A 27737-nucleotide genomic window follows, 5' to 3' on the forward strand; every position below is an offset into this window, starting at 1 on the left:
TGACATGAAATCAGTAAGAACACCTCAAAACAAGACATGATATCAACAACATGAAACAAACTGACACGTCCAACTATCGATTCTCCCCATCGCAGTTTGTCATTCTTGCTAGCAATCTGGCCATCAAGAATCAGAACAGGCTGACTTCTTCACCATGGAAGCGCCCACATCGTTTTCGTGAGTTGTCAGCCAACATCTACGGTAAAAACATGCATGACTTACTTGACATTTGCACTTTAGGTCACTCACAAACTTCCTCCAGTGGGTTCGGTGTTGGGCGGTAACCTGTCGGTTTCAGGTTAATTAAATGCTGTTTGGAATGTCTGAACTGTTTGTGTTGGGTGGAGCAAAACTAAATGCAAACAAACAAAATGTCCATCAATAAATTGTTCAAACAGTACATATGATAAAATAACAATTATAAATGGTATAGATCAGGTGATTTACTTAGAGGCATTTTACAGAGAATTCACGACAACACTGAAACATAAATGTACATTTATTTTTTACAGTTAACAATGTTACACACAGTTCAGTTTATGCAGCATAGCTATATATAATAAGGCAATACATACATTCAAAGCACAAGTTACAAGTCATTCTGCATACACCATGATTACATAGAAAAGCTTTAAAAAAATAGAACAGAATACAAAAATAGCTGACACCGGCAACACAAATACAATTAGAAAATGTTAAATATATGTTAAAAATGTTGACGTTCTCTCGCTCTTGTCCCCTCATGGGCCTGGCATCAGAATCTCATTTAATGTATCGATAGCTGATTCGTAGATTACCCTGGAGAAAGAGAAAACATTTACATTTAATGTCATTTTTAGGTTGCTATTTTGCCATTAAAATAGAATTTGCACTCTCAAAATTCCCAGTTTACGTGCATGTTCCCTTAACGTTCAGGGTACATGCGATTCTAGCTAGCTAACAACTCCAAAATACCGTCTTATAAAAAAAAAGGTACTAACAGAATTCTCCCAGTGGAGGTAACTCAGGTACATCACAAATGGTACCCCATTCCCTTTATTTAACTAGGCAAGTCAGTTAAGAACAAATTCTTATTTACAATCACATCCTACCAAAAGGCAAAAGACCTCCTGCGGGGGACGGGATTAAACATTTTAAATTAAATAAAAATATGGGACAAAACACACATCACGACAAGAGAGACACCACAACACTACATAAAGAGAGCCCTAAGACGTCATAGCATGGCAGCAACACATGAAAACACAGCATGGTAGCAACACAACATGGCAGCAGCACAAAACATGGTACAAACATTGTTGGGCAGAGCCCTATGGGCCCGTGTCAAAAAGTAGTGAACAACAAGGGTGCTCTTTGGGACGCGACCATTGTAACGTTCGTTAGTCTAGTCACCTCTGGATGTGTCCTTCGTTCTCAGCCGTGACGGCGCAATGTTTCTGAAGCTGCCTCTGGATGGACACGGCTGTACTCTTCAGATCTGCCTTAAACTTCCCAGCTGGAAGAAAAACAGGCACAATCATTACAGGCCAGCCACACAGGACACGCAACTTCTTGCATTTGATTAAACAACCGGCTCAGGCCCAAGAACAGTTGACAAAGTGGAACGCGTTCTGCTCACGCCCGGCAAAAGTTAGCAGCTAAAAACCTGTAGCTCCTCTGTCAGAAACGAATCATAAATGTGAAAACAAAAACATTGTTTAGACCAAGATAAAGGATGTCTTCATTGCAACAGTTTTACTCACTCTGTCTGACAACTGCCAGAATGTGAAGAACTGCAGCCAATCCGGTCAGACCATCAATGACCTCTGAGTCAACAGTTGAGTTGATCTCTGCCAGGAAGGCCCTGAAAAAGAGAAGAGACCTTGGTTTAGAAACTACTAAGGAAAAAGGATAATATTCCATTGTCTTTCTTTTTTGTGTTTGATTTATCACGGTCTTTATATGACATTGTGTGGTGTTGACCGTGTTTGTTTTGTCTGTTCTGTTTCTTATTATTCCTTATGTGTGAAAAATCTATAAAAATCTTAAAATCACAAAAAAATTAACCCAACTTGGCCAGTGTGCATAGTCAGAAAGCAGCAACTCTTGGGGAAAAGTTACCTGGTGACAGGGGGCGATTTGAGGAGAACGTCCAACAAGATGCATGAGAGAGGAGGCAAATCATGGACTGTCTCTGGTATTGTGACCTCTTGGGGATGTGTAATCTAAGACAGAAAAGTTTGAAGTTCAGCGCCAACAAAATATATGTTCTTAATACGCAACCTATCAACATGGTAAGTCATATTTTCTATATAGGAAAATAGTGTTTGTAGTGAATCAGCCATCTTAGTTTGCTCTTACCCTTTGAAGGGGGTGTTGGTTCGCCGCCAGGGTTGCAGCACAGATGGTTGAAAACACCCCGTTTAGGGGGTTGGAGTCGAAGCCCGACCAAACCTGAACGACCTGGAGGAAGTTTCCTAGAGCGGGAACAGCCGAGTGCCACAGCTACAATAGCCAGGGGAGAGAGAAACAACCTTAAAAATCATCTATTCGCATTTGCGAGCTGAACAGTGGCCATAATGTATCATGCGTCTAAGAGTAGGAGTGCAGTTCAGTCATTTAGATCACAATGAATACGATCACATGGATAGGGGGGAGCTGATCCTCAACCCTACTCTGAGAAGCCTGATACATATGGCTCCAGTACTGCTTCTGCTGTTCGGCCAAATAGGTATTATTTATAGACACAGCCATTAAAAATCCGATTGAAGAGACTACCTCTAATGATCTAAGTGTGCGTTTTTGATTGACACTCAAATCAGCACACACAAAACCAAACGGTCAATAAAAAGCCCTTTGTTGATACGGCGACTGATGACTTCAGATGCGTCCAAAATGGAACCCTAATTCCCTATAAATAGTGAAGGGTGCCATTTGCGAAGCAGCCATCCTCCACACCTCCTGGCCCTCCTCAGGGTCCTTCCTCAGGCGGCGAGCCATGACCTCCAGGATCTTCTGGAAGACGTTGGTGACCACGCTGAGGATGATGGAGGACTGGTCGTCCTGGGCCTGGTTCTCGGGGACGTAGTTCTCCGCCACCTCCGTCAGCACAGAGAGCAGCAGAGGAACACACAGGTAGCCCTTCTCTGAGAACACAACACACACACACACACACACACACACACACAGTGAAATTAGACTAGGTGCACAAGTGACAATCTATGTTTCTAAATGTGCCTTATGGCAAATTTGATTTACAGATCCAAAATGGCCCTAAAGTGGCATACTCCTTCATATTGACTCTGCTGTCTGTAATTGTATCTGTGTAGTGTAGATAGCTAAACTCACCAGAGATGAGCACGACGGAGCACAGGTGAAGGACCTGCCCTTTGAACTCCTCGTCCCCAAGGCCCACCCGGATCACATCGCTGCACACTGTGAGGAAATTCTGCCAAACATCACAACAACGTTAGAGCAAAGAGGGACAGAAAACGTTAACATACAGAAACTCTTGCATTAATGTGTGTTTTTTATAGTAAATCAGAGTTTGTATTGACAACTGTTTTTAAGAACCTGTAATCATCCTGAAAGACCAAACAACTAAACTACAGTACCAGTCAAAAGTTTGGACACTTACTCATGCAAGGGTTTTTCTTTATTTTTTACTATTTTCTACATTGTAAAATAATAGTGAAGACATCAAAACTATGAAATAACACAAATGGAATCATATCGTCACCCACAATTTTTTAAACAAAATCTAAATATATTTGATATGAGATTCTTCAAAATAGCCACCCTTTGCCTTGATGACAGTTTTGCACAGTTTTGGCATTCTCTCAACCAGCTTCACCTGGAATGCTTTTCCAACAGTCTTGAAGGAGTTCCTACATATGCTGAGCACTTGTTGGCTGCTTTTCCTTCACTCTGCGGTCCAACTCATTTCAAACCATCTCAATTGGGTTGAGGTCAGGTGCTTGTGGAGGCCAGGTCATCTGATGCAGCACTCCATCACTCTCCTTCTTGGTCAAATAGCCCTTACACAGCCTGGAGGTGTATTGGGTCATTGTCCTGTTGAAAACCAAATACACCATCTGGTTTGCTCTATCGCTGGAGAATGCTGTGGTAGCCATGCTGGTTAAGTGTGCCTTGAATTCTAAATAAATCACAGACAGTGTCACCAGCAAAGCACCCCCACACCATCACACCTCCTCCTCCATGCTTCACGGTGGGAAGCACACATGCGGAGATCATCCGTTCGCCTACATGGCGGGTGGAACCAAAAATCTCATATTTGTACACATCATACCAAAGGACAGATTTCCACTGGTCTAATGTCCATTGCTCATGTTTCTTGGCCCAAGCAAGTTTTTTCTTCTTATTGGTGTCCTTTAGTAGTGGTTTCTTTGCCCCAATTTGATCACGAAGGCCTGATTCACGCAGTCTCCTCTGAACAGTTGATGTTGAGATGTGTCTGTTACTTGAACTCTGTGAAGCATTTATTTGGGCTGCAATTTCTGAGGCTGGTAACTAATGAACTTATCCTCTGCAGCAGAGGCAACTCTGGGTCTTCCTTTGCTGTGGTAGTCCTCATGAGAGCCAGTTTCATCATAGCGCTTAATGGTTTTTGCGACTGCACTTTCAAAGTTATTGAACTTTTCCGGATTGACTTAACTTCATGTCTTAAAGTAATGATGGAGTGTCGTTTCTCTTTGCTTATTTGAGCCGCTCTTGCCATAATATGGACTTGGTCTTTTACCAAATAGGGCTATCTTCTGTATAACCTTCCTTGTCACAACACAACTGATTGGCTAAAACGCATAAAGAAGGAAAGAAATTCCACAAATTAACAAGGCACACCTGTTAATTGAAATGCACCCCAGGTGACTACCTCATGAAGCTGGTTGTGCAAAGCTGTCATCAAAGCAAAGGGTGGCTACTATGAAGAAACTCAAATATATTTTGATTTAACACTTTTCGGGTTACTTCATAGTTTTGATGCCTTCACTATTATTCTACAATGTATAAAATAGTACAAATAAATTAAAATCCCTGGAATGAGTAGGTGTGTCTAAACTTGACTGGTACTGTATATCACAGGACAATAATAACATTCAATCATTAAACATTTCATTTCTGTGCACATTTTTCCTGAGAACAATGCATTGCATAAGCCACCATACTATCTTAATCTCAAGTGTTGGTGCTGGAGCCCTAGAGTTGGTGGAAGCAGCAGAAGTGGGTACTGAGATAAATAGGAGGGTTTATTTTCAAAATCCGCTCACAGCAGCAGGCTTTGGGCGACAGACTCGAGAGAGAGTAATGGCAGAAATAACTAGAGAAGCCCATTTCAAAAGAACAAATTAGTCCATCTAGCTCTCTGGGAGTGGGAGGCATACCACAGAGAGCTGATAGGCGAGAGTGTGCAATAACAATCTATAACCAACTAAGATGGCGCCCCAAATGGAACCCTATTCCCTAAAAGTGCACTACTTTTGACCAAAAGTAATGCACTACATAGGGATTAGTGTGCCATTTGGAGTGCAGCCTTAGCTAGAACTGAAAGCCTAAGAAAGGAGAATAATTGATCTACTGACTAAAAATACTATAAAGATGCTCATACATTACCATGACTTAATTCATTGGAAAATCTGTAACGGTTTCTCATTCGCATAACTATTTACCACAGCTGTTCTTTTATGTCTGAAAGGTTTTCAGAAAAACACTGACAACTGCTGATGTAAAAAAGGCTTTGTGAAATACATTTGATTGATTTGATTGACTCTCAATTGAGGTCATTGATTAGTTAGGAATTCCCCTTACCTGGTTCTCTAGGACTTAGTTGGACACAAATTGAAAAAAAGTAACACAACCAGCAGACACACAGCCCTCCAGGAATTGAGTTTGACACCTCTAAGGTACCTCGGAATACTGCACACAGAAATAACACATAGGTGTTCTGTACAAACACACAGCGTAAACCCCATCCTGTGGTTGATATTTGCTACCCTATCCAGCAGGTTCTGCTTACCTCTACCACCTGCCTGGCGAGGTCCCGCTGCTGCTCAGTGACCCCTCCCTCACTGGGACTGACCAGGAAGGGCAGTACCCTCTCTGCCACCCATGCTGCTATGTTCTCCACAGAAACCAGGAAGTCCCTGCACTCAGAGAACTGGGAAAGAAAACACGTGGTTATAGAACAGAAAGCCCTGGTGGTTATAACAGGTTGTAAAAGATGGTTATAGCCCAAACACTGCACAGACCAGTAATTAATATAATAAATAATATCTGTCATTTAGCAGACACTTTTAGTCAAAGTCGACTTAGTTATGCGTGCATGATTTTTTTTAACGTATGGGCGGTTCCAGGAATCAAACACACTATCCTGGCGTCGCAATTGCCATGCTCGACCAACTGAGCTACAGAATACCAGTTATATCCCAAATACTGTTCATTAGACCTAGGACGATAAACCAAATTACAGACACCGACAAAAGCCAACACTTAGAGGACATTTTGCTGATCGTTAATTATGATAAAGTGGCCTATACTAGAGTGGAGATACGTGACGTTTGAAATAAGTCTGCTAATGTGGATGATTGCTAATGGGACAATCCATAAGCACTGAATTCTGAAAACGTTCAGGAATTTGGGGAATTAGTTTAACTTGTAAAATATATTAAATACAATAAGATACTTTTCAAAGATGTAAAACATCCAATTAGTGAATATCATAGATACAGTAAGTTAAAGCTATTTAATACGAAGAGCATGAAATAATGCCAAAAAATGCAAAATACTCCATTCCACTCAGTAGTGCCTACTGTATTATTCATTATTACTTTATACAGTTTTTTGCCCCAATTGGTTTAGGATATTCTGGGGAACAAGGCTCCATGCTCTCGAAAAACAACAAAAATATACATTTTCTACACATTAATATTCAAACAAAACCCTCTATTTAACATTTACAAACTGTAGTTCGAAAGAAGATTAATGATAGAAATGAGAGGATCCTCCAGAGCCGCGGTCCTGTGGGCAACACTCCCCGCAACAAGCAAATGTGTGCTTTCCGGCTGGAGACCAGGGTTCAATTGCCGTCTCCACCTTTCATGCCACGCATCTGACTAATAAAGGAAAAACACTATAAAAAAAAAAAGGTAGAGTGAGAGGTTTATTCATTCAGGAGTTAAATTAAACACTCAGTGTTGTAAAATAACCCATTGATGTTAATAACCAGAGTTGAGTGTGATTGTCCTTTTTCTCTGTAGTAAAACACTGACACTCAAATCCACACCCATCATTATTTTTTACAAGTTATTTTTTACAATCGTGTTTAAATATCTGTTTTTGTTTGCACATTGATTGAATCTTGTGTTACATCCCGTGTTAAGGTAAAACTAGTCTGTTGAGGTATAGCCTTATGATATGTAATATATTGTCATAAAAGGGTTACATTTTTAAGGATAATATATTCACTTACGCACTCACTTGAAGGCTACAGTTTTGATAAGAATTGAATGCAACAACCATGTCTCTGTCACTAGCAAACACAGTCATGTGTGGTAATTCCAACGTTCACTAACAGGCACTTTGGGATATAAGTCGATATTAGATTACGGTGCATTCGGAAAGTATTCAGACCCCTTGACTTATTCTACATTTTGTTACGTTACAGCCTTATTCTAAAATGGATTAAATTAATTGTTTACCTCAATCTACACACAATACCCCATAATGACAAAGTGAAAACAGGTTTTTGGAAAAGTTTGCAAATTTATTTTAAAAAAACAAACACCCGATTGACTTAAGTATTCAGACCCTTTGCTATGAGGCTCGAAATTGAGCTCAGACGCATCCTGTTTCCATTGATCATCGTCAAGATGTTTCTACACCTTGATTGGAGTCTACCTGTGGTAAATTCAATTGATTGGACATGATTTGGAAAGGCACACACCTGTCTATATGAGGTCCCACAGTTGACAGAGCATGTCAGAGCAAAAACCAAGCCATGAGGTCGAAGGAATTGTCCGTAGAGTTCAGAGACAGGATTGTGTAGAGGCACAGATCTGGGGAAGGGTACCAAAAATGTCTGCAACATTGAAGGTCCCCAAAGAACACAGTGGCCTCCATCATTCTTAAATGGGAGAAGTTTGGAACCACCAAGAATCTTCCCAGAGCCGGCTGCACGGCCAAACTTAGCAATCGGGGGAGAAGGGCCTTGGTCAGGGAGGTGACCAATAACCCGATGGTCACTCTGACAGAGCTCCATAGTTCCTCTGTGGAGATGGGAGAACTTTCCAGAAGGACAACCATCTCTGCAGCACTCCACTAAATGAGGCCTTTATGGTAGACAGAAGCCGCTCCTTAGTAAAAAGCACACGACAGCCCGCTTGGAGTTTGCCAAAAGGCACATAAAGACTCTCAGACCATGAGAAACAAAATTCTCTGGTCTGATGAAACCAAGATTGAACTCTTTGGCCTGAATGCCAAGCGTCACATCTGGAGGAACCCTGGCACCATCCCTATGGTGATGCATGGTGGTGGCAGCATCATGCTGTGGGGATGTTTTTCAGCGGCAAGGTCAGGATCGAGAGAAAGATGAACGGAGCAAAGTACAGAGAGATCCTTGATGAAAACCTACTCCAGAGCCCTCAGGACCTCAGACTGGGGCAAAGGTTCCCCTTCCAATAGTACAACGACCCTAAGCACACAGCCAAGACAACACAGGAGGGGCTTCGGCACAAGTCTCTGAATGTCCTTGAGTGGCCCAGCCAGAGCCCGGACTTGAGCCCAATCGAACATCTCTGGAGAGACCTGAAAATAACTGTGCAGCGACGCTCCCCTTCCAGCCTGACTGAGCTGGAGAGGATCTGCAGAGAAGAATGGGAGAAACTTCCCAAATACAGATGTGCCAAGCCTGTAGCGTCATACCCAAGAAAACACGAGGCTGTAACCGCTGCCAAAGGTGATTCCACAAAGTACTGAGTAAAGGGTCTGAATACTTATGTAAAATCAGTTTTTTTAATTTTAATACATTTGGAAAATATTCTAAACCTGTTTTTGCTTTGTCATTATGGGGTATTGTGTGTAGATTGATAATAAAAATATTAGTGTAATCCATTTCAGAATAATGCTTTAACGTAACAAAATGTGGAAAAAGTCAATGGGTCTGAATACTTTCCGAATGCACTGTATATCCTAGTGTGCCTTTAGAGTGAACGTTGGAAATACCCCCCATGACTGTTTGTTAGTGACTTACTAAATGCATTTGCATGTCCAGCCTCTATCAAAGGCTACATAAAATATGCAATTCTAAGTGTGTTCAAATACCAGAAGCTACATATTTAATTGGCAGTTTAATTCCAAGCCCTGCAAAATTATATATTTGACTTGCACAGGCCATGTGACCAAATTATGATAACCTTCAGGGTGGTGTTTATTTTCCATTGAAATCCAACCAAAATGGTGGATTTGCAATATTTAGAATAGTTCATCAAGCACATTTTGCATTCAGACTGATTGCAAGGTAGAGAGTATAAAGTCGACAAGACAACATAAACCATATTTAGTGGCTCCAGTCTCAATAATGGGTGCAATAAATCCAACCACTAACAGATTAGAGTATATAATAAATAAATAAATAAATGATTTATCTTTGTGCTGCATAATATAAATAACAATCAACGTACAAACAAAGACAAACAAATAACTTGAAAAATGGACCAGCAAAACAGCTTGCTGGGAAATATGTTAAATCAGCCCCTGACACCATTTAAAATGTATCTTTCCAACATTTTGAAGTCCTCTGTAGGTCAGTTGGTGGAGCATGGTTTTTGCAACGACCGGATAGTGGGTTAGATTCCCGGGACCACCCTTCCGTAAAAAATATGTGCATGAATGACTAAGTTGCTTTGGATAAAAGTGACTGCTTAATGGCATACGTTGTAGAATTATAAAGCAATACATAATAATTGCGTAAACAATACTTGGTATAAAAGGCATCCTTAAGGGGTAGTTCACCCAAATTACAAAACGACAATGTCATAGTTCATTGACCGCTTAAGGGTAAGAAAACCAATATGTAATTTGGGTGAACTATCACTTTAATTGGACTAAAATAACCAAACAGGAAATCTATTGCACATCAACTCCTCATTAGAAAACATGTATATAATTATTTGATTTAAAAGAAAGTTTGCATTCAATTTCAATGCATTAACTCCAGTACACAATTATAATACAATTCAAGTTTCATAATTCCATTCCACAGGATGTTTATTTTCCAATTTAAATTCAATTCCAATTCCATTCCAAGGATGGTTCATGTTCAGTTCCAATTAAATTAAGTTCCAGTCTAAATTCAATTCCAATTAAAATGTTTTGAAGATTGCTGCAATTCCAAGTAAATTCTCTACATCCTGCTACAATTGTATTTGGAATTTGAAATTAAATTGGAATTGACCAACCCTGATGATAATTCTGTCAATTTATCGTGAGCAAAGCACTACCATACACAGATTTGAGGAGTCTGAATTGGGCTGTTTTGCAGCAGAGGTAGAATGTAGGTGATGGAACTCACTTTGTGGTGTAGATGGGCACTGAGACGTGCGTGAAGGACAAACGCCCTCAGTGCTGTTTCTGCACTGGGAACATCGGCCTGGGCCTCAGAAGAGCTCAGATGGGAGTACAGAACCAACTGTGGAGGCAAACAGGACACAGGATCACACCTATGCCTATCACAGCACATATAAGCAACATAAAAACAAAGTATATCTACTGTACCTTCCAGGCCCCGAGGGCTTTGTGCAGCTGTTTGAGCTGGCCCTGCCTGAAGGGCAGTATGCAGTCCCGCGTGGAGGTGCGGCTGACCAGGTACTCCAGGTAATCTAACCCCAGGTCTGGCTTGGCCTCCACTGTCTCCTGGATGCGCACTTTCCGACTGGTGTTCCCGTTTCCCTGTGAAGGAGAAGTGGGAGCAGGAAGGGGGGGGGGGGGGGGGGGGGGGGTTATGGCCAATGATGTCATGATTACATGTTTTTTTTTTCCTAGATAAAAAAGGGGTTTAGGTGGTGGGTGTGGTAGGGGGCGTGGCAATGGGAGCGGTCAGCCCGGCTGTATTTTAGAGGCCCCCCATCCAATTTCCTGCAATTCTACACATTTCTCCACGGAGCTGACAGAAAATATGGCAGTTTTAAAGCTAATTTCCTGCAATTCTTTGCCTTTTGCCATGGCTAATGCAGTGTTCTTTTGCTGAAACATAAAATCAATACTGCATTGTTTTTGGAATTTCCATATCTCAATGTCTAGCTTTTATTTTAGTGATTATTAGTTCGCAAAGACTATATTATGAGAAAAATATAGGTCCATTATCTTTTCTAAATACTTTATATCTGGTTTTAGTCATTTAAAGGCCCTGAACAGTACTTTCTCTCTCATGGCTAACTATCAGGAATTTTGAAAAGACAGGCTGAGTAAGTGGGGAGCTTATATTCATGAGCTCGCCTTGACTGACAGCACTTTGAAACACCTATGTCAAGCAACTTGGATGCAGTGTGGTAGTAAAATCGTCAAGAAAATTTGTTGATATACAAAGTAACTCAAACACTGAAATTGCATCAATTATATATATATATTTTTTTTTATACATTTGACACGTCTCTTGTGATGCGGTTCACAGCAGCACTGACTGATGTGTTGACTTGACAACTGCAGCGGATTTTTGAATGAGCCTTCCCCCTTTTGTTCCATGCTGTCTGAACACCTAGCAAGCCAGTAACTAGCCAACACCAGACACAGCTGAAAGGGGAAACATATGCATCTTTGCCATAAATGAATAGGGTAAACGTTTAATTATATATGCTGACACTCTACAGTAAAATTTTGGCACCAGTAGAGTAGCTATCTGGCTATATAAACCATGTCCCTCTGCAAACACGCCTTTTCCGATGTTAGTTACAAGGCAGTCCTTATTAAAATTAGGTAAGAGAATATCATGATTACGATTGGTGTATTAAAATGAGAGTTAAGATATAACACCTTTCCCTTAATAATGAATCCAAGTGTTTGACATGGGGGGGACCAGTAACTTTATCAATGAAAAAGCAAGTCATTGTTCATACTTTGGTCATCATACTTTGATCTGGTTTCTTTCAAATATCATAAAATGTAATGAAAAACATGATTTTAACTGTTCATGACCCTCAAGTTTACACAGTGTTTTTCCATCCCAATTTTTACTCATGTAAATAAAATAAAATCATTAGTGAGGATTTCTCCTTTGACAAGATAATACATCTACCTGACAGGTGTGCCATAATCAAGAATCTGATTAAGCAGCATGATCATTACACAGGTGCACATTGTGCTGGGGACAATAAAAGGCCACTCTAAAATGTGCAGTTTTGTCACAATGCCACATGATGACTGCAGGAATGTCCACCAGAGCTGTTGCCAGATAATTGAATGTTCCTTTCTCTACCATAATCTGCCTCCAACGCCATTTTAGAGAATTTGGCAGTACGTCCAACCAGCCTCACAACCGCAGACCACAAGCAACCAAGCCAGCCCAGGAACTCCACATCCGGCTTCTTCACCACCCCGACAGCTGATGAAACTGTGGGTTTGCCAATCCGACCCGATCCTGTAGGTTCATGCTCTACAACATTCGCAGAGTACGACCCTGCCTCACACAGGAAGCGACGCAGGTCCTAATCCAGGCACTTGTCATCTCCCGTCTGGATTACTGCAACTCGCTGTTGGCTGTGCCATTAAACCCCTACAACTCATCCAGAACGCCGCAGCCCGTCTGGTGTTCAACCTTCCCAAGTTCGCTCACGTCACCCCGCTCCTCCGCTCTCTCCACTGGCTTCCAGTTGAAGCTCGCATCCGCTACAAGACCATGGTGCTTGCCTACGGAGCTGAGGGGAACGGCACCTCCATACCTTCAGGCTCTGATCAGGCCCTAACACCCAAACAAGGGCACTGCACTTCATCCACCTCTGGCCTGCTGGCCCCCCTACCTCTGAGGAAGCACGGTTCCCGCTCAGCCCAGTCCAAACTGTTCGCTGCTCTGGCACCCCAATGGTGGAACAAGCTCCCTCACGACGCCAGCGGAGTCAATCACCACCTTCCGGAGACACCGGAAACCCCACCTCTTTAAGGAATACCTGGGATAGGATAAAGTAATCCTTCTAACCCCCCCCTAAAAGATTTAGATGCACTATTGTAAAGTGGTTGTTCCACTGGATATCATAAGGTGAATGCACCAATTTGTAAGTCGCTCTGGATAAGAGCGTCTGCTAAATGACTTAAATGTAAATGTAATGTTTGCACAACCAAAGAATTTATGCACAAACGGTCAGAAACGTCTCAGGGAAGCTCATCTGCATGCTCATCATCCTCACCAGGGTCTTGACCTGACTGCAGTTCGCCGTCATAACCGAATTCAGTGGGCAAATTCTCACCTTCAATGGGCAATGTCACACTGGAGAAGTGTGCTCTTCACAGATTAATTACAGCTTCAACTGTTGCGGGCAGATGGTGTTGTGTGGGTGAGCAGTTTGCTGATGTCAACATTGTGAACAGAGGTGGGGTTGCGGTATGGGCAGACATAAGCTACGGACAAACAACAAAATTGCATTTTATCTAATGGCAATTTGAATGCACAAAGATACCGTGACGCGATCCTGAGGCCCATTGTCATGCATTTCATCTGCCGCCATCACCCCATGTTTAAGCATGATAATGCACGGCCCCATGACGCAAGGATCTGTTGACAGTTCCTGGAAGCTGAAAATGTCCCAGTTCTTCCATGACCTGCATACACACCATGCTCTGGATCGATGTGTATGACAGCGTGTGCCAGTTTCTGACAATATCCAATAGGGATGCACCGATATGACATATTTGGCCGATACCGATATCCGATATTTTCCTTGCTAAACTAAAAAAAAACAATACCGATAACCGATATTACATTTTTTAGTAGCATGTTAAGCATTCTAGTACAATTAAATAGTTAAAACACACACACACACAAACGGACGCAGCGGTCCTAAGGCACTGCAACTCAGTGCAAGAGGTGTCCCTACAGTCCCTGGTTCGAATCTTGGCTGTATCACATCCGGCCGTGATTGGGAGTCCCATAGGGCAGCGCACAATTGGCCCAGCGTCGTCCAGGTTTGGCCATCATTCTAAGTAAGAATTTGTTCTTAACCGACTTGCCTAGTTAAATAAAAAGGTTACACACACACACCAAAAAGTTATTTTGTTGGCATTTACGTATGTCCCCATTACCAGTAAAACATAATCAAAACCTATTTCTTTCACTTACTTGCTGTGCTGTTTCGTTGTTCAGTCATTTCATTATACATGTCAAGCAGTGAAGTTTCAGCTCTGTCTGTCTGTGGCCTCTCTTCCTCGGTGCGCACTGTCACTGTGTCCGCTTCCATCTTGTCCAGCTGTGTATGTAACATTTCACGTAAACCCTGTTTCTTGTCTGCATTGAAGTAGCGGTCCTTGTACCTAGCATCGAGCGCGGTGGCGACAGTAAAGAGGCTAAGAGAAAATACCACCTAATTGCTTGTTCACAGCCTCTAGTAGTGTACTTTTGTAAGTTAACCCCCACGGTCTGTCGGCAGTTTTGTTGAGCGGGCGTTTTAATGCCATGACAGAGGGTATCATGTCTGCTGCAGACGCAGTTGATTTGCATATTTCTTGAGTCAGTTGTTCGAATGACGCTAGGAGTGTGTTCATGTTTCAAACATGTTCTCAAACGGCAGCAACGGTATGAGAACCAGCACATTCTTGAGCGTGCAATACGGCTTTCCTCAGTACGAAATCCTCGTCGACCCACTGTGCTGTCAGACCCAGCATGCTCACGGGGCTGACATCGCTGGTCCAGATGTCAGTCGTGACGCCCATAGCAAGTAGCATAATGAATTCCATTATCTTGGCGTTAATGGATTTCGTCTTTGAGTTGTCTCGCTGAAATGTTCTTACTCTTTCAAATGACTGCTCGACTTGAACTTCTTTAGCTGTTGGAAGTGTGCGCTTAGTATTTTTCTGCTTTTGTTCTGTGTAGCGCTGTATTTTTCGTGCCGTCATTACGTCATGTACCTACGTTATATAGGTATGCACGTCAGCTTTTGACATCGGTTTTGCACATCGGCGTTAAACTGGACATCAGGCCGATGCTGTCATTTTTAGCTAATATAGGCCGATTCCGATATGCTCACCGATATACCGTGCATCCCTAGTATCCAACAACTTCGCACAGCCATTGAAGAGGAGTGGGACAACATTCTACAATAAACAGCCTGATCAACTCTATGCGAAGGAGGAAAGTATCTGTGACCAACAGATGCATATCTGTATTCCCGGTAATGTAAAATCCATAGATTAGGGCCCAATTCATTTAAATTGACTGATTTCCATATGAGCTGTAACTCAGTAAAAATCGTTCAAAAAATTTTGCATGTTGTGTTTAGTTTTGTTCAGTGTAAGAAACAAACAAAAAAAATTATCCAACCCATTGGGTATCTCACTGCACCCTTATGTCTTGAAATATGCAGCTAGACAGATTAAAAAGTAAACTTACACTATAAAACTTCTGACTCTGCCCATAACTTTCTAACTCTGCCCATAACTTCTGGGCTTTATAGCACTCCCAGAAGGCATGAATTATTGAGTTATTGTTTAGTTTCACACTTAAAATATGACTGCAGTTGTGCTGTAGAATCTGAATTGTCTCTCTTGTATAATAAGGATTTCAATGGCAGAATCCCTGGACAACATCTCAGTGGTTAATTTGGATATTTATATATTTTAGGCCTAAAATATAAATATCCCAAGAAGCCACTGAGGGTCCACTGAGGCATAACAATGTATCTGTGTCTCTGTCCCAAATAGTACCCAATTCCCTATATAGTGCACAACTTTTGACCAGAGAACATTGGGCCTTGATCAAAATTTGTGCAATATATATAGAGAATTGGGTGCCATTTGGGACGCAACCTCGGTGTGCTACTTACCGCGGCGGTGGGTAAGGCCTCAGTGAGCCAGTCGGTGATAAGCTCCAGGACGTGTGCGGCCTGGCCCCAGCTACACAGACACTCGATGATCTGACTGTACTGGGACACCTTGGCCCCCGCCTCTAGCCTCTTCAGCCTGGACAGCACCCCACAGCTGGAACACAGGGACCAGGAGGGGACAGTGTTAACGCGTGCGCGTGAGTAAGTGATTGAGTGAGAGACAGAGTCTGAAGTGGAGACAAAAAAAAAAAAAAAAGTTAGCAGGACCCCACTGACCTGAAAGTGGGGACAGAAGCTGGAGGCAGTAGGGAGGCCAGTTGGATGAGGGGTACTGTGCAGCGCTCCTCCTGAAAGAGAGAAAAGTGAGGACACCTTAAAAAGATGTGGAGGATATCTAGAGCGTGTCCCAATAATCTCGCTTCTTCCTGAAGTGTGCACTCTCACTACTCCCCACACATTTAAAAAACATTGGATTGGTCTAGGCATGGGCTAGAGGGAGTTTCAATATACCAGTCATTTCCTTTCAAATCCATGAATGGAAGTGAAGCAGTGCGCAGTTTGGGAGAAAGGAGAGACTATTGGGACGCAGCCTCCAGTCCACCTCATACCTGGAAGACGTTGAAATATTTGGGCAGGACGGAGCCAAACTTGACAGTGGTGTACTGGAGGGCGTCCTTGTTGAGCTCCAGGGCTTTCCGGATGCTCCTCCACAGGATCACTACCACCTCCAGCAGACTGGCCATGGACGCCGTGTCCTTGACCGAAAGGACATCCTCAAGAACCTGAGATTTGAAAATCAACTAAAACTGTCACTCAGCAACTTGTGGTGGTAAACAGCTGAGTGATGGGGCTGGAGGTATGTAGAGTTCAGTAGGTACCCGCACTCAAACCATAAAAAGGAAACACCAAAGAGGCCGAGACTAAACAAATATGCTTTTTAATACCATGGTTGAAAGAATACAAAATCAACCTTTTTTTTGTTGCACTTTTCTTTCGAGCTTGGTATTAAATGATTTATACTTTTGCATACCAGCCTTGTTGGTTTTTTCCTTTTGATGGTTTGAGTGCGAGTTCCTAATGAACTCTATACAGATATTTATTCTCTCACGCACCGGTCACCAATCATTCTAGCCTTAGCGCAAACCTTCATACTGGCTTTCTGCACTGGAGACATGTAAGCACTCTTAAATTCAAAGACTGACCCTCCATAAGATCAAAATTATCGTTTTAACCATGTTTTGAAGCTAGACAGTGCTTACTATGGAGTAAAACAAGTTTTTATTTTGGGTTTTGATGGGGTACGACAGTTTAACTCATGAGGCATTTATAAGTTAATTTATTTTCTTCAAGAAGGGGTGGGAGGTACTATTCCCAGATTGCAATTTGAATGATAAACATTTTTCATTATAGTACATGCATTCCACTGACAAACAAGAATCTCCTTAGTCTTGTAAGTGATTCAAAATTCAACGCCACTATCAGTCTTACACTAGCGTTCTCCTTGTTGATCGTGTTTGTCTTGTTCGGGTCTTCAGTCTGGATGCAGGCATTCAAACACCGGCGGATTGTCAGCATCAGCTTGACTGGGACACACGAGGTACAGTAAACAGTCTGGAGATTTTTAACAACTTCAAATGACTCACATCTGCAAGCTAGATATGTATTTCAAAAAATAATAATAATAATCTACAGGGGAATAAAGACCTATGACTTCAACAACAGTAAACTTCTGAGGATCAATAAAGGCTTTAAATCCCACATATGCTGACAGGCGCTACATAGCTGCAGGCCAAACTCGCCTACTGTATGTTGGTGAGGGACATGCATACGTGGGACAAACTCACCTATGTTAGTGGGGGCAGTGTAGATGTGCGAGTACTGGTAGAACTTCCTGGCTGCCTTGGGGTTCATCTGAATCAGAGTGACACAGCGCTCACACCACACCTCCTCTGATTGGTTGACGGGGAAGAAGGAATTGAAGAGGAGGTTGACGATGCGCTTGGAGACGGGCTGCGAGTCGACAGCCAGACGGGCTAGCAGGTGTTCCATGGAGGACACTTTCCAGAACTGTCCAGATGAAAGAGGGGGTGTACGGCAGGGTGAGCATCACAAGTAATGTCTGGCAGTATTACAGAGGTAGTGGCGGTATCAAAAAAGTTTATGGCCTTCACATACAAAATCACAATGAAGATATCAACGGCCATCAAAATTGTTAAAAGGTTTCAAACAAGTCTAAGAAATGCGAAAGTTGGACATAAAACATTTTACAGGCACAGACAAATAATGAATGGCATTGAGGGATTTATTGTGGAAATTCAGCTATTCAATTTATTGTCAAATGTCTTTTTTTTGTTTGTTAGAATACACTCAATAATACACTGAGTGTAGAAAACATTAGGAACACCTGCTCTTTCCATGACAGACTGATTAGGTGAAAGCTATTATCCCTTATTGATGTCACTTCAATCAGTGAAGATGAAGGGGAGATTAAAGGATTTTTAAGCCTTGAGACAACATGCATGGATTATGTATGTGTGCCATTCAGAGGTTGAACGGGCAAGAGAAAATATAATGCCTTTTAACGGGGTATGGTAGTAGGTGCCAGGCGCACCGGTTTGCGTCAAGAACTGCAACGCTGCTGGGTTTTTCACACAGAACAGTTTCCCATGTGTATTAATAATGAACCACCACCCAAAGGACATCCAGCCAACTTGACACAACTGTGGGAATTGTAGGAGTCAACATGGGCCAGCATCCCTGTGGAACGCTTTCAACCCCTTGTAGAACTCATGCCCCAACGAATTGAATCTGTTCTGAGGGCAAAAAGGGAGCACAAGTCAATATTAGGAAGGTGTTCCTAATGTTTTATACATTCAGTGTACATTCTCATTGTAGCAGGTATTTTTTTTATATTTAGTGTTAAAATAAAAGTATGTTGAGCATTTGCATAAACACACCGTGTATATTTGCAGACATGAAACAATTAACATAAAGGGGAGGTACAGGGCTACAACCACCAAACATTGTCTATCCTACCTGCACTCATCTGCGTGGTCTATGCCTCATTAATTACTGTTCTCACGTTTTCTTGTATAATTCAACACGTGTGTCAATTGCAGGATACGCTCAGATTACAAATCAACACACTTGGTTCTAGATTACAACTAACGTACTTTACATCGTTTGCAAGGTCAGACACAACATCCCCATAATCCAGGTGCTCATTTTGGTGAGTTTCTTTCATTTCAACGCATCTAAATGGTTAAACATTTTAACTGTATTAAACTACTTTCTTTCAATTCAACAAAACATGCACACCTATCAACAACAAAAAAGGTGATCTTTCTCCTCTTTCTTGTGATGCAAGTGTCAAGACAGTGTGTTAAATCCCAGATGAAGCTTCAGCATTCTTATAGATTAAATTGAAAGCCATTGTATCCCAATGTGCCCATTTCCCCCATTACCGAGGTGTGTTCGACAGGTCATTACAAACATTTACAAGATAAAAAGAGTCACAGAAGTAAAATGGAAGCAATCCATCCAGCAAGATTTAAGTGACAAGTGGATTCTGGACCCCTCAAAACACAGGAAATAGATGGCTGAAAAAGACAGATCCTCAGATGGGCGGGACATGTGCGTTGCTAAAGATGTTCATACAGAATATGTACCTATACATGCCTGTACAATAAAAACAAACACAAGCTGTGTCTTACCTTGGCGGCCCGCACTGCTTTAATCTTTAGCAGCATGTCAAGGAAGGCCACGCGTACTTTCTCCGAGGTGTCGTGGAGGCTGTTCTTCAGAGCTGGCAGAAGCTGCTCAAGCAACGGGTGGCTGTAGCTATTGTCCAGTACGATGGTCAAACACTGGAGAGAAGATTTAACAATGACTGGTGGCGATCTAGTGGGGGGGGTCAGAGTTCACAGTTGCACAGTGCATTCGGAAAGTATTCAGACCCCTTAACTTTTTCCACTTTGTTACGTTACAGCCTTATTCTAAAATAGATAATTGTTTTTCTCCCCTCAACATACACACAATCCCCACAATGACAAATCAAAAACTGGTTTAGACATTTTTGCAAATGTATTCAAAATAAAAACTGAAATATCAAATTTACATATGTATTTAGACCCTACACTCAGTACTTTGTTGGCAGCGATTACAGCCTCAAGTCTTCTTGGGTATGACACAAGCTTGGCACATGTATTTGGAGAGTTTATCCCATTCTTCTCTGCAGATCCTCTCAAGCTCTGTCAGGTTGGATGGGAAGCGTTGCTGCACAGCTATTTTCAGGTCTCTCCAGAGACGTTTGATTGACATTCAGAGACGTATCCCGAAGCCACTCCTGCATTGTCTTGGCTGCGTGCTTAGGATCGTTGTCCTGTTGGAAGGTGAACCTTAGCCCCAGTCTGAGGTCCTGGCAGTTTTTCCATCAAGGATCTCTGTACTTTGCTCCGTTCATCTTTCCCTCGATTCTGACTAGGCTCCCAGTCCCTGGCGCTGAAAAACATCCCCACAGCATGATGCTGCCACTACCTTGCTTCACCGTAGGGATGGTATTGGCTAGGTGATGAGCAGTGCCTGGTTTCCTCCAGACGTGACGCTTGGCATTCAGGCCAAAGAGTTCAATCTTGATTTCATCAGACCAGAGAATCTTGTTTCTCATGGTCTGAGAGTCCTTTAGGTGCTTTTTGGCAAATTCCAAGCGGGCTGTCATGTGCCTTATTTTTATTGAATCCATTTTGGAATAAGACTCTAACGTATCAAAATGTGGAAAAAGCGAAGGGGTCGGAATACTCTCCCATATGCACTGTAGGTCTGCATACCAAAATGGCACCCAATTCCCTATATAGTGCACTGCTTTTGACTAAAGCCTTATGGGCCAGTCATGTTCTATTATATAGTGTTCTATAGTATTCAATACCGGGGTCACCCACCTTGAAGACGGAGCAGCGGACATCAGGCGAGCTGGTATCATTGGCCAGCTCTACCACCAGCTTCTTGAGGAAGTCGGTGATGACGGTGGGGGGGATGACTTCCCAGCACTTGGCCAGGATCTTACAGACCCCCAGGGTGGCTGTGGAGCGCACCAGGGGCTGAGGGTCTTCCAGCAGGCACTGACGTATTACAAACAGACACACAAGAACAAACAGGAGAGAGCTTCAGAAGATTTATGAGACGCAAGGAATAAACAGGAATACACTGTACACAGTGCTGATAAAATAGGCTCACTACACTTGAACTACTTGACCCTTTAATCTACACATAGAAACATTCTATGCTGATTTGGGAATGTTTTGTAATACCAAATTGTCGTACTCGCTCAACTTGTGGCATTTTCTTTTGGAGTTTCAAATACATTAAAACGACCACTTGGAAATTCAGTGTCATAATACAATGACTTACGACCAGCGTGTCCAGTTGTTTCTGGATGGTCTCGTCCACCTTCTCACTGCTCTGGCTGGGGTCGTGGATAGGGAAGGCCTCTGTGAATAGCAGAGTGGCATTGGCCCGGACCTCAGAGTTGGCAGCCTACAATGATAGCGAGACGATTCCTCCATTAGTTCAACTGGGGGAGACACACACACACTATCCAGAAATAAAGAGAGTATGTGTGTGAAGGAAACTTTGACAGTACACTTAGCGCTCTCCAGAGAATGGGCTTGTAGAGTCTGTAGAGCATCTCATCCAACCCGTGGCGGCCCTTCAGCTTGTGAAAGTAGCTCAGTATCTAGAGAGAAGGGAGAGTTTAGTCACACACATAGAACACACGTCAACAATTGCAAAAGAATATGTCAACTTTGTGGCAAAGTAAGCCAGCCAGAGGTTTGCTGATATGATCTGGTCCTTTGTAGCTCAGCTGGTAGAGCATGGCTATTGCGACACCAGGATAGTGGGTTCAATTCCCCGGACCGCCCATATGTCAAATAAATAAATATCTATATATATAAAATGTATGCATGCATGACTAAGTTGCTTTGGATAAAAGCGTCTGCTAAATGGCATACATTATTATAAAGCCTTAGCAGTCATTTACGAAAGAAGACAAAAAAAAATACAAGTAATGTGTGCTGTTGAAGTAGTACTATGTCCACGTCCCAAGTGGCACCCTATTCCCTATATAGTGAACTCGTTTTGACCAGAGCCCTATGGGTGCACTAGTATGGGCCAAGGTCAAAAGTAGTGCACTATATAGGGAATAGGGTGCCATTTGGGACGTACACCGAGTCAAATGTGCACGCCCACCTGTCTGACTTTGGCATAGACGGGTGAAGACCTGTGCAGGAGCACAGCGTGCCGCATGAAGTCCTGGATGCAGGTGGTCTCTATCTGCTCCAGACAGAACCCAGAGGCCTTCTTCCAGGCCCGGCAGTAGATCTCAGCTATGTGGTCAGTGAGGGAACTGGGAAAAGAGTTCAACCAAGGAGTTAAAAAAAAAAAAAAAAAAAAAAAACAGGTATATCATTATGAGTTGAATAGTAGAAAACCACTGCCTCCTGACAGCTACCTTAGAATAAGTAAGCCTTGACCGAGCCACAACAGACCATTTCCTGTTTCTGCAGCGGGAGGTGCAACTACACCCCCTGGACAGGACACTAGTTTGCGACAGGGCCCCGCTCCAAATCAGGGGTGCCTAATTACATTCAGCCGTGGGCCGAACAAAGCTATATATTATTTGTACTCTGTAAAGTGACCACAAGAAGTCCAAACAGATACACTATTTGACAAAAACAGAATCTTTTCAAACCTTGATTACATTGGGATACATTCATATATGCATCTATATTCAAGTGTAGGAATACTTGGGAACAGATTTCCTAAGTTAAAATCACTTTTAGCTGATATCCTGGGTAATTTTACAGTCCTTAATGTCCAATTATGTTTTTGCTCAGAAAACTTGGAAAGCCAAATAAAATCACCGCTGGCCACTTTTTGGGGGAACCCTGCAGGCGGAGTGCCAAGCAGAGGCATCGGGTCCCATTTTCTAAGAGTCTTTGGTATGACTCGACCGGGGATGGAACCTTCAACCGCCCAATCTGGCTGACATTCTAACAAGACCAAACTAGAAATGCAAACACTTACTTTGCAAAGTAGGGCAGCTGGTTTTTGACGGTTCCATGGATCATCCGGATGAAGTTGACATTCCAGCTAAAGAGGAACACCATCAGACGCTTTCCCTGCCCAAGAAAGTCATGTTGTCAGAACAACAATGTGAGCATGATACTGTAGGACACACACACACACCACACACACAAGACCTGGATTTCAAATACTTCAAAAAACAATTGAAAAACAGAGAGTGTTTGCTTGAGTCTGTCTGGCGTACCAGATGGGCAGGGTTTGCGGTCTTTTCTTTTGTTATATTAAGCCAGGCAAGCTCAAACAGGCGCAGATAAAGTAGTGAATACTTTTTTTTTTAAATATTCGAAACCCAGTTCTAACACACAAACGTACATCTTGGTTTCTGATGTGATTGACACTGAGGAAGCACTGTAGCAGCAGATCGATCAGCTCCTTGCTGTCCTCCGATGAAAAATCCACAGTCAGCAGCACCTCATGGAAACCCCACAGCCTTTGGATCTCAGCCACCTGAGAACACACAGACAATGCAGTGACAACATTCAGCAACCCAAATACAAAACTGGTCGACGCCACAAGACCAAAACGTGCCAAGATTAGACAAATGGTTGATACAGAGAGAATTATTTCCCCAGATACTCAGACAGACTTTGGAGAACAGCCCAAAACGCAGATGGTTCGTTCCACCAATTCGGTGCCTTTTTGAGAAGTGGCAATTAAATGAGTCACAACAAGTTAAGTTGTTCAAACATTTCTAGCCTGTCTATCCATTTATGGGTAACAGGGTTGACGTGTTACGCTCGACCAACTCAGTTATCCACCACAAAACGGACGAAAAGATCTGAACCAGCTCACCTATTTTTACACTATGATTTGACTATTAGTTGCTCAATGTTTCTTTAGAATATATATTTTTTTTAAGGAATAGTTTCACCATAGTTTCACCACCATAAAATGAGAGTTCAGTTCACATAACAGGGTTGACCTTAAAATGAGGGACAGACGGAAATGAATCACTAATCACATGAAATAAATAATCATCTTCAGAAATGACTGTCAAAGCAACAAAATAACTAGGGCTTTACAATGATGGTGAAATTTTGGGGTTGAGAGTTAAAATCTTCATAGAAGTCACAGAGAGTGCATGGAGGGACATGGCAAAATGCAGAATTTTGTCACTTTAGAAAGTCTTTATTCATATAAAATTCAAAATGTAGTGAATTCTCCATGTGCTATATATTAAACGGAAGTTCATAAAAAAAAAAAAATCAGTATTCGTGCACAATTTAGACAAAATATCAATGGGGCGCAAAAGGCACTATTTTCATGAACCCCCCCACACACAGACCATAATCATATATCACGCCACTGAAAATATCCACCTCTCTCAGATACACTACAGTTGAAGACTTCAGTGCTGACATAGAAATAAAATACACATTCTCAAATCAAATTCTTCAGATGAGCACTGAATGAGAGTACCAGGTGATTAGAAAGCGCTCGTCTGTTGTCGAGACCCCGGAGTGGACATAAAACAGATTTAATGAGACCAGTCATTCACTTTTTGACTCAGGCTCCTGATGGAGATGATTAGGGATATAGGGGGCTTGACAAAACACAGAGGAGGAAAGCCAATCAGATATGGGGCGAACAAAATAAAAAGCAAGCCAAAAAAAAATGAAGGAAACAAGAAACATGCAGCCTCTCATTCTGTATTTTCCACCAAAATAACTGTGATATAGATTTTTAAGCAATCCTATAAAGCCTGCTAGAGAGAAAGAAAGACCGACAGAGAGCAAAATGGAAAAGCAACGACAGGCCATGTTGGTGCTAAAGGGTACGTACTGGTTTCTTCAGTATGAGAGTCTTCTCCAGGCATACGAGGAAGGCTGTGCGGCCCAGCTCTTCTTTCCCCAGGAGGCCTTTCTTCCACCAGGCCTCACACAGACCGTGGACAGCCTGCCGCAGAGGCATCTCAGAGGCAGGAAGGTAGGGCAAGACACCTGGAGTTGTTCGACAGAGAGACAGTAGAGTTGAAAAAAAAAACTGGCTATGAAAAGCACTATAGAAGTTTAATAAATGATTATAATAAAATCGAGGATACAGGGTTAATATTCAATAAAACAAAAGCACTCACCATTTAATATGTTGGCGCACTCTAAGAGAGAGTTGTAAGTGTCACCATCCTCAATGACTTCAACCGAAGCAGTGACCACGAGCGTCACTCCCTCAAAAACAGATAAGGTGTGCGTCTGAACAAGAACGATAAAGATGAACACCTCTCAATCAAGGAATAGTAGACAACATTTACATTAGATGAGGGAGATGAAGTCAGAGCAAGAATAAAACAAGTTCTCTTGTCATGTCCAGTTTGGAACAACATAGAAGAGCAAGAGTGGCCAGGATGTAGAGTTGTCACTATACCAGTATCACAATACTATGATACCCAATTTTCCATGGCAAAAAAAAGAAACCCAGAGGCAGACTAAGCTCTTTGGTTGAACCTGCTTTAAGTAAAATATTGTGTGATATAGCATGTAAAATAAACAAATGTTACTCTGAGTGACAACATAATGTGGTTCCTTTCCAACATTAGGACTGTATCACTCAAATTAAACCCGCTCAATGCTTTGTTTCCTTGCCACGATACTAGTATTGTATAAACTTTAAGTGACATAACTAACTAAAGTACTCACCAGGTCTGGGGACACCTCCATGCCATTGTCCTCCTCTATGCCAGCATCCCAGTGCTCTTGTGGGAAGGCCGCCAGCTGGTCACAAAGCAGTGTGACTAGTCTGGCCCACAGTGCCTCCCTCTGGACCTTTGGCAACTCCTGCAGGACCTCTTCCAAGTCAAAGGGCTCAGTCCTGTCCTTCTGCAGTAACATTTCAACCAACAATATGGGGTCAGAGGCAAGGCTCTCAGATATATACACAAACATAACAAATCAGTGTTGTAGAAAATACTCATTTTAAGATTCATGATATTGGTCCTATAAGATATATTTTTGAAGGTTGACAAAAATTACATTGGTTTTAGCTATACCATCTACATGTAGTTATATAGCTAGCTCATGTCACTCATCATAAATGTAAGTAAACAGTTAGCTCACTTGGTGGAGCATAACTTACTTGCTAAATGCTAACAATGGGTGTATTCATTACATCCATTAAAAGGAATCAGTTTACAATTTCAGAACCAAAAGAGAAGCAAACGGTGCAAGTGGAACGATAAAGACCTAACTGAATTTGTCCAAAAGAAACTCTCGTTTCCATTGCAAAAAGTTTTCCGTTTGGAGTAAAATAAAATTCTTAATGAATACACCCCAGCTATAAAACTGACAGCACAAACCAGCTAACGTTAGCTAAGTGTAAAGTTACTTACATGGAGTTTAGTGAAATTCAGAAATTCCCCCACATTGTCTTTGCAGACCGAGTTTAAAAATGCCTCTCGCTTAGACATTTCGTTTAGCCAGTGCCGTGAAATAAGCAGTCAAATCTCTGAATGATTGGGATAAAAGCAACATATCATGACATCATGAGCAACAATAACATAGCCAAGTTAGCTAGCTAGATTCGTGTTTCCGAATTATAGACTTAAATATGACCTAAAGTTCATCAGAACATCATATACCACTAAGCGAATTTAATGTTACATACATATAAAATGTTTTATGTCGTTATTCTTAGAAATCATAAACGATTACTTATTATGATTTAGCGAGCCACACACTCACCCAACAGCTTCCCCGCGCAAATTTAGATTTAAGATCCAGAGCCACGTCTGTTCAACGTCATTACGTTTTCTTGCACGCACGCAATGTACTGTAATTTATTTTTGCAGCATTTTGTAGAGAAAGCCACTTATGCTATTGGCAGTACATGTTTTCATTTCACATGTTGCGTGTAATTGTAGTTTCTTAAAAATGTGGTTTTAATTTAATCTGTAAACATGTGTGTGTCTCTCAAATTTGTATCAGTTAATTTTAAACGCTATTCATGTAAAGTAACTGGAAAGTAAATAATCATGAATTGAAATATCAACTAAAGTTGTGCCTGAACCACTAGATGGCTCTTACGTACAGCAAAACAAGGACTAGCAGCTACAGTGTACTCGGAAAGTATTCAGACCCCTTGACTTTTTCCACATTTTGTTATATTACAGCCTTATTATAAAATGTATTAAATACTTTTTTTCCCCTCATCAATCTACACCCAATACCCCATAATGTTTGTACATTTATAAACATAAAAAAATGTAAATATCACATTTACATAAGTATTCAGACCCTTTACTAAGTACTTTGTTGAAGCACCTTTGGCAGCGATTACAGCCTGAAGTCAAATCAAATTGTATTTGTCACATACACCGAATACAACAGCTGTAGACCTTACAGTGAAATGCTTACTTACAAGCCCTTAACCAACAATACAGTTTTAAGAAAAATACCCCCAAAAATAAATAAAAGTAACAAATAATTAAAGAGCAGCAGTAAAATAACAATAGTGAGGCTATTAACAGCGGGTACGAGTACAGAGTCAATGTGTGGGGGCGCCGGTTGGGTATGACGCTACAAGCTTGGCACGCCTGTATTTGGGGAGTTTCTCTCATTCTTCTCAGCAGATCCTCTCAAGCTCTGTCAG

At 41.9% G+C, this 27737-nt stretch overlaps 1 protein-coding gene across 1 annotated transcript; it reads right to left on the reverse strand.

Annotated features, from left to right (window-relative positions):
• Nucleotides 1–481: 481 nt before the first annotated feature.
• On the reverse strand, nt 482–26880 carry ncapg2 (non-SMC condensin II complex, subunit G2). The gene is made up of 27 exons (XM_029756153.1): nt 26831–26880; nt 26479–26594; nt 25790–25969; nt 25231–25345; nt 24939–25096; nt 23469–23603; nt 23097–23191; nt 22260–22416; nt 21652–21744; nt 21420–21545; nt 20951–21130; nt 19727–19879; nt 17858–18080; nt 17502–17596; nt 16622–16795; nt 16290–16360; nt 16014–16167; nt 10765–10938; nt 10562–10678; nt 6011–6151; nt 3328–3427; nt 2938–3125; nt 2341–2484; nt 2101–2204; nt 1743–1843; nt 1393–1495; nt 482–798 (listed from the first exon to the last, which is right to left on the reverse strand). The coding sequence occupies exons 2-27, from the start codon at nt 26554–26556 to the stop codon at nt 741–743; spliced, it is 3417 nt and encodes a 1138-aa protein (XP_029612013.1). The 5' UTR covers nt 26557–26594; nt 26831–26880; the 3' UTR covers nt 482–740.
• Nucleotides 26881–27737: the final 857 nt, after the last annotated feature.

Source organism: Salmo trutta, chromosome 6 (genome assembly GCF_901001165.1).
Source record: "Salmo trutta chromosome 6, fSalTru1.1, whole genome shotgun sequence".
Lineage (NCBI taxonomy): Eukaryota > Metazoa > Chordata > Actinopteri > Salmoniformes > Salmonidae > Salmo > Salmo trutta.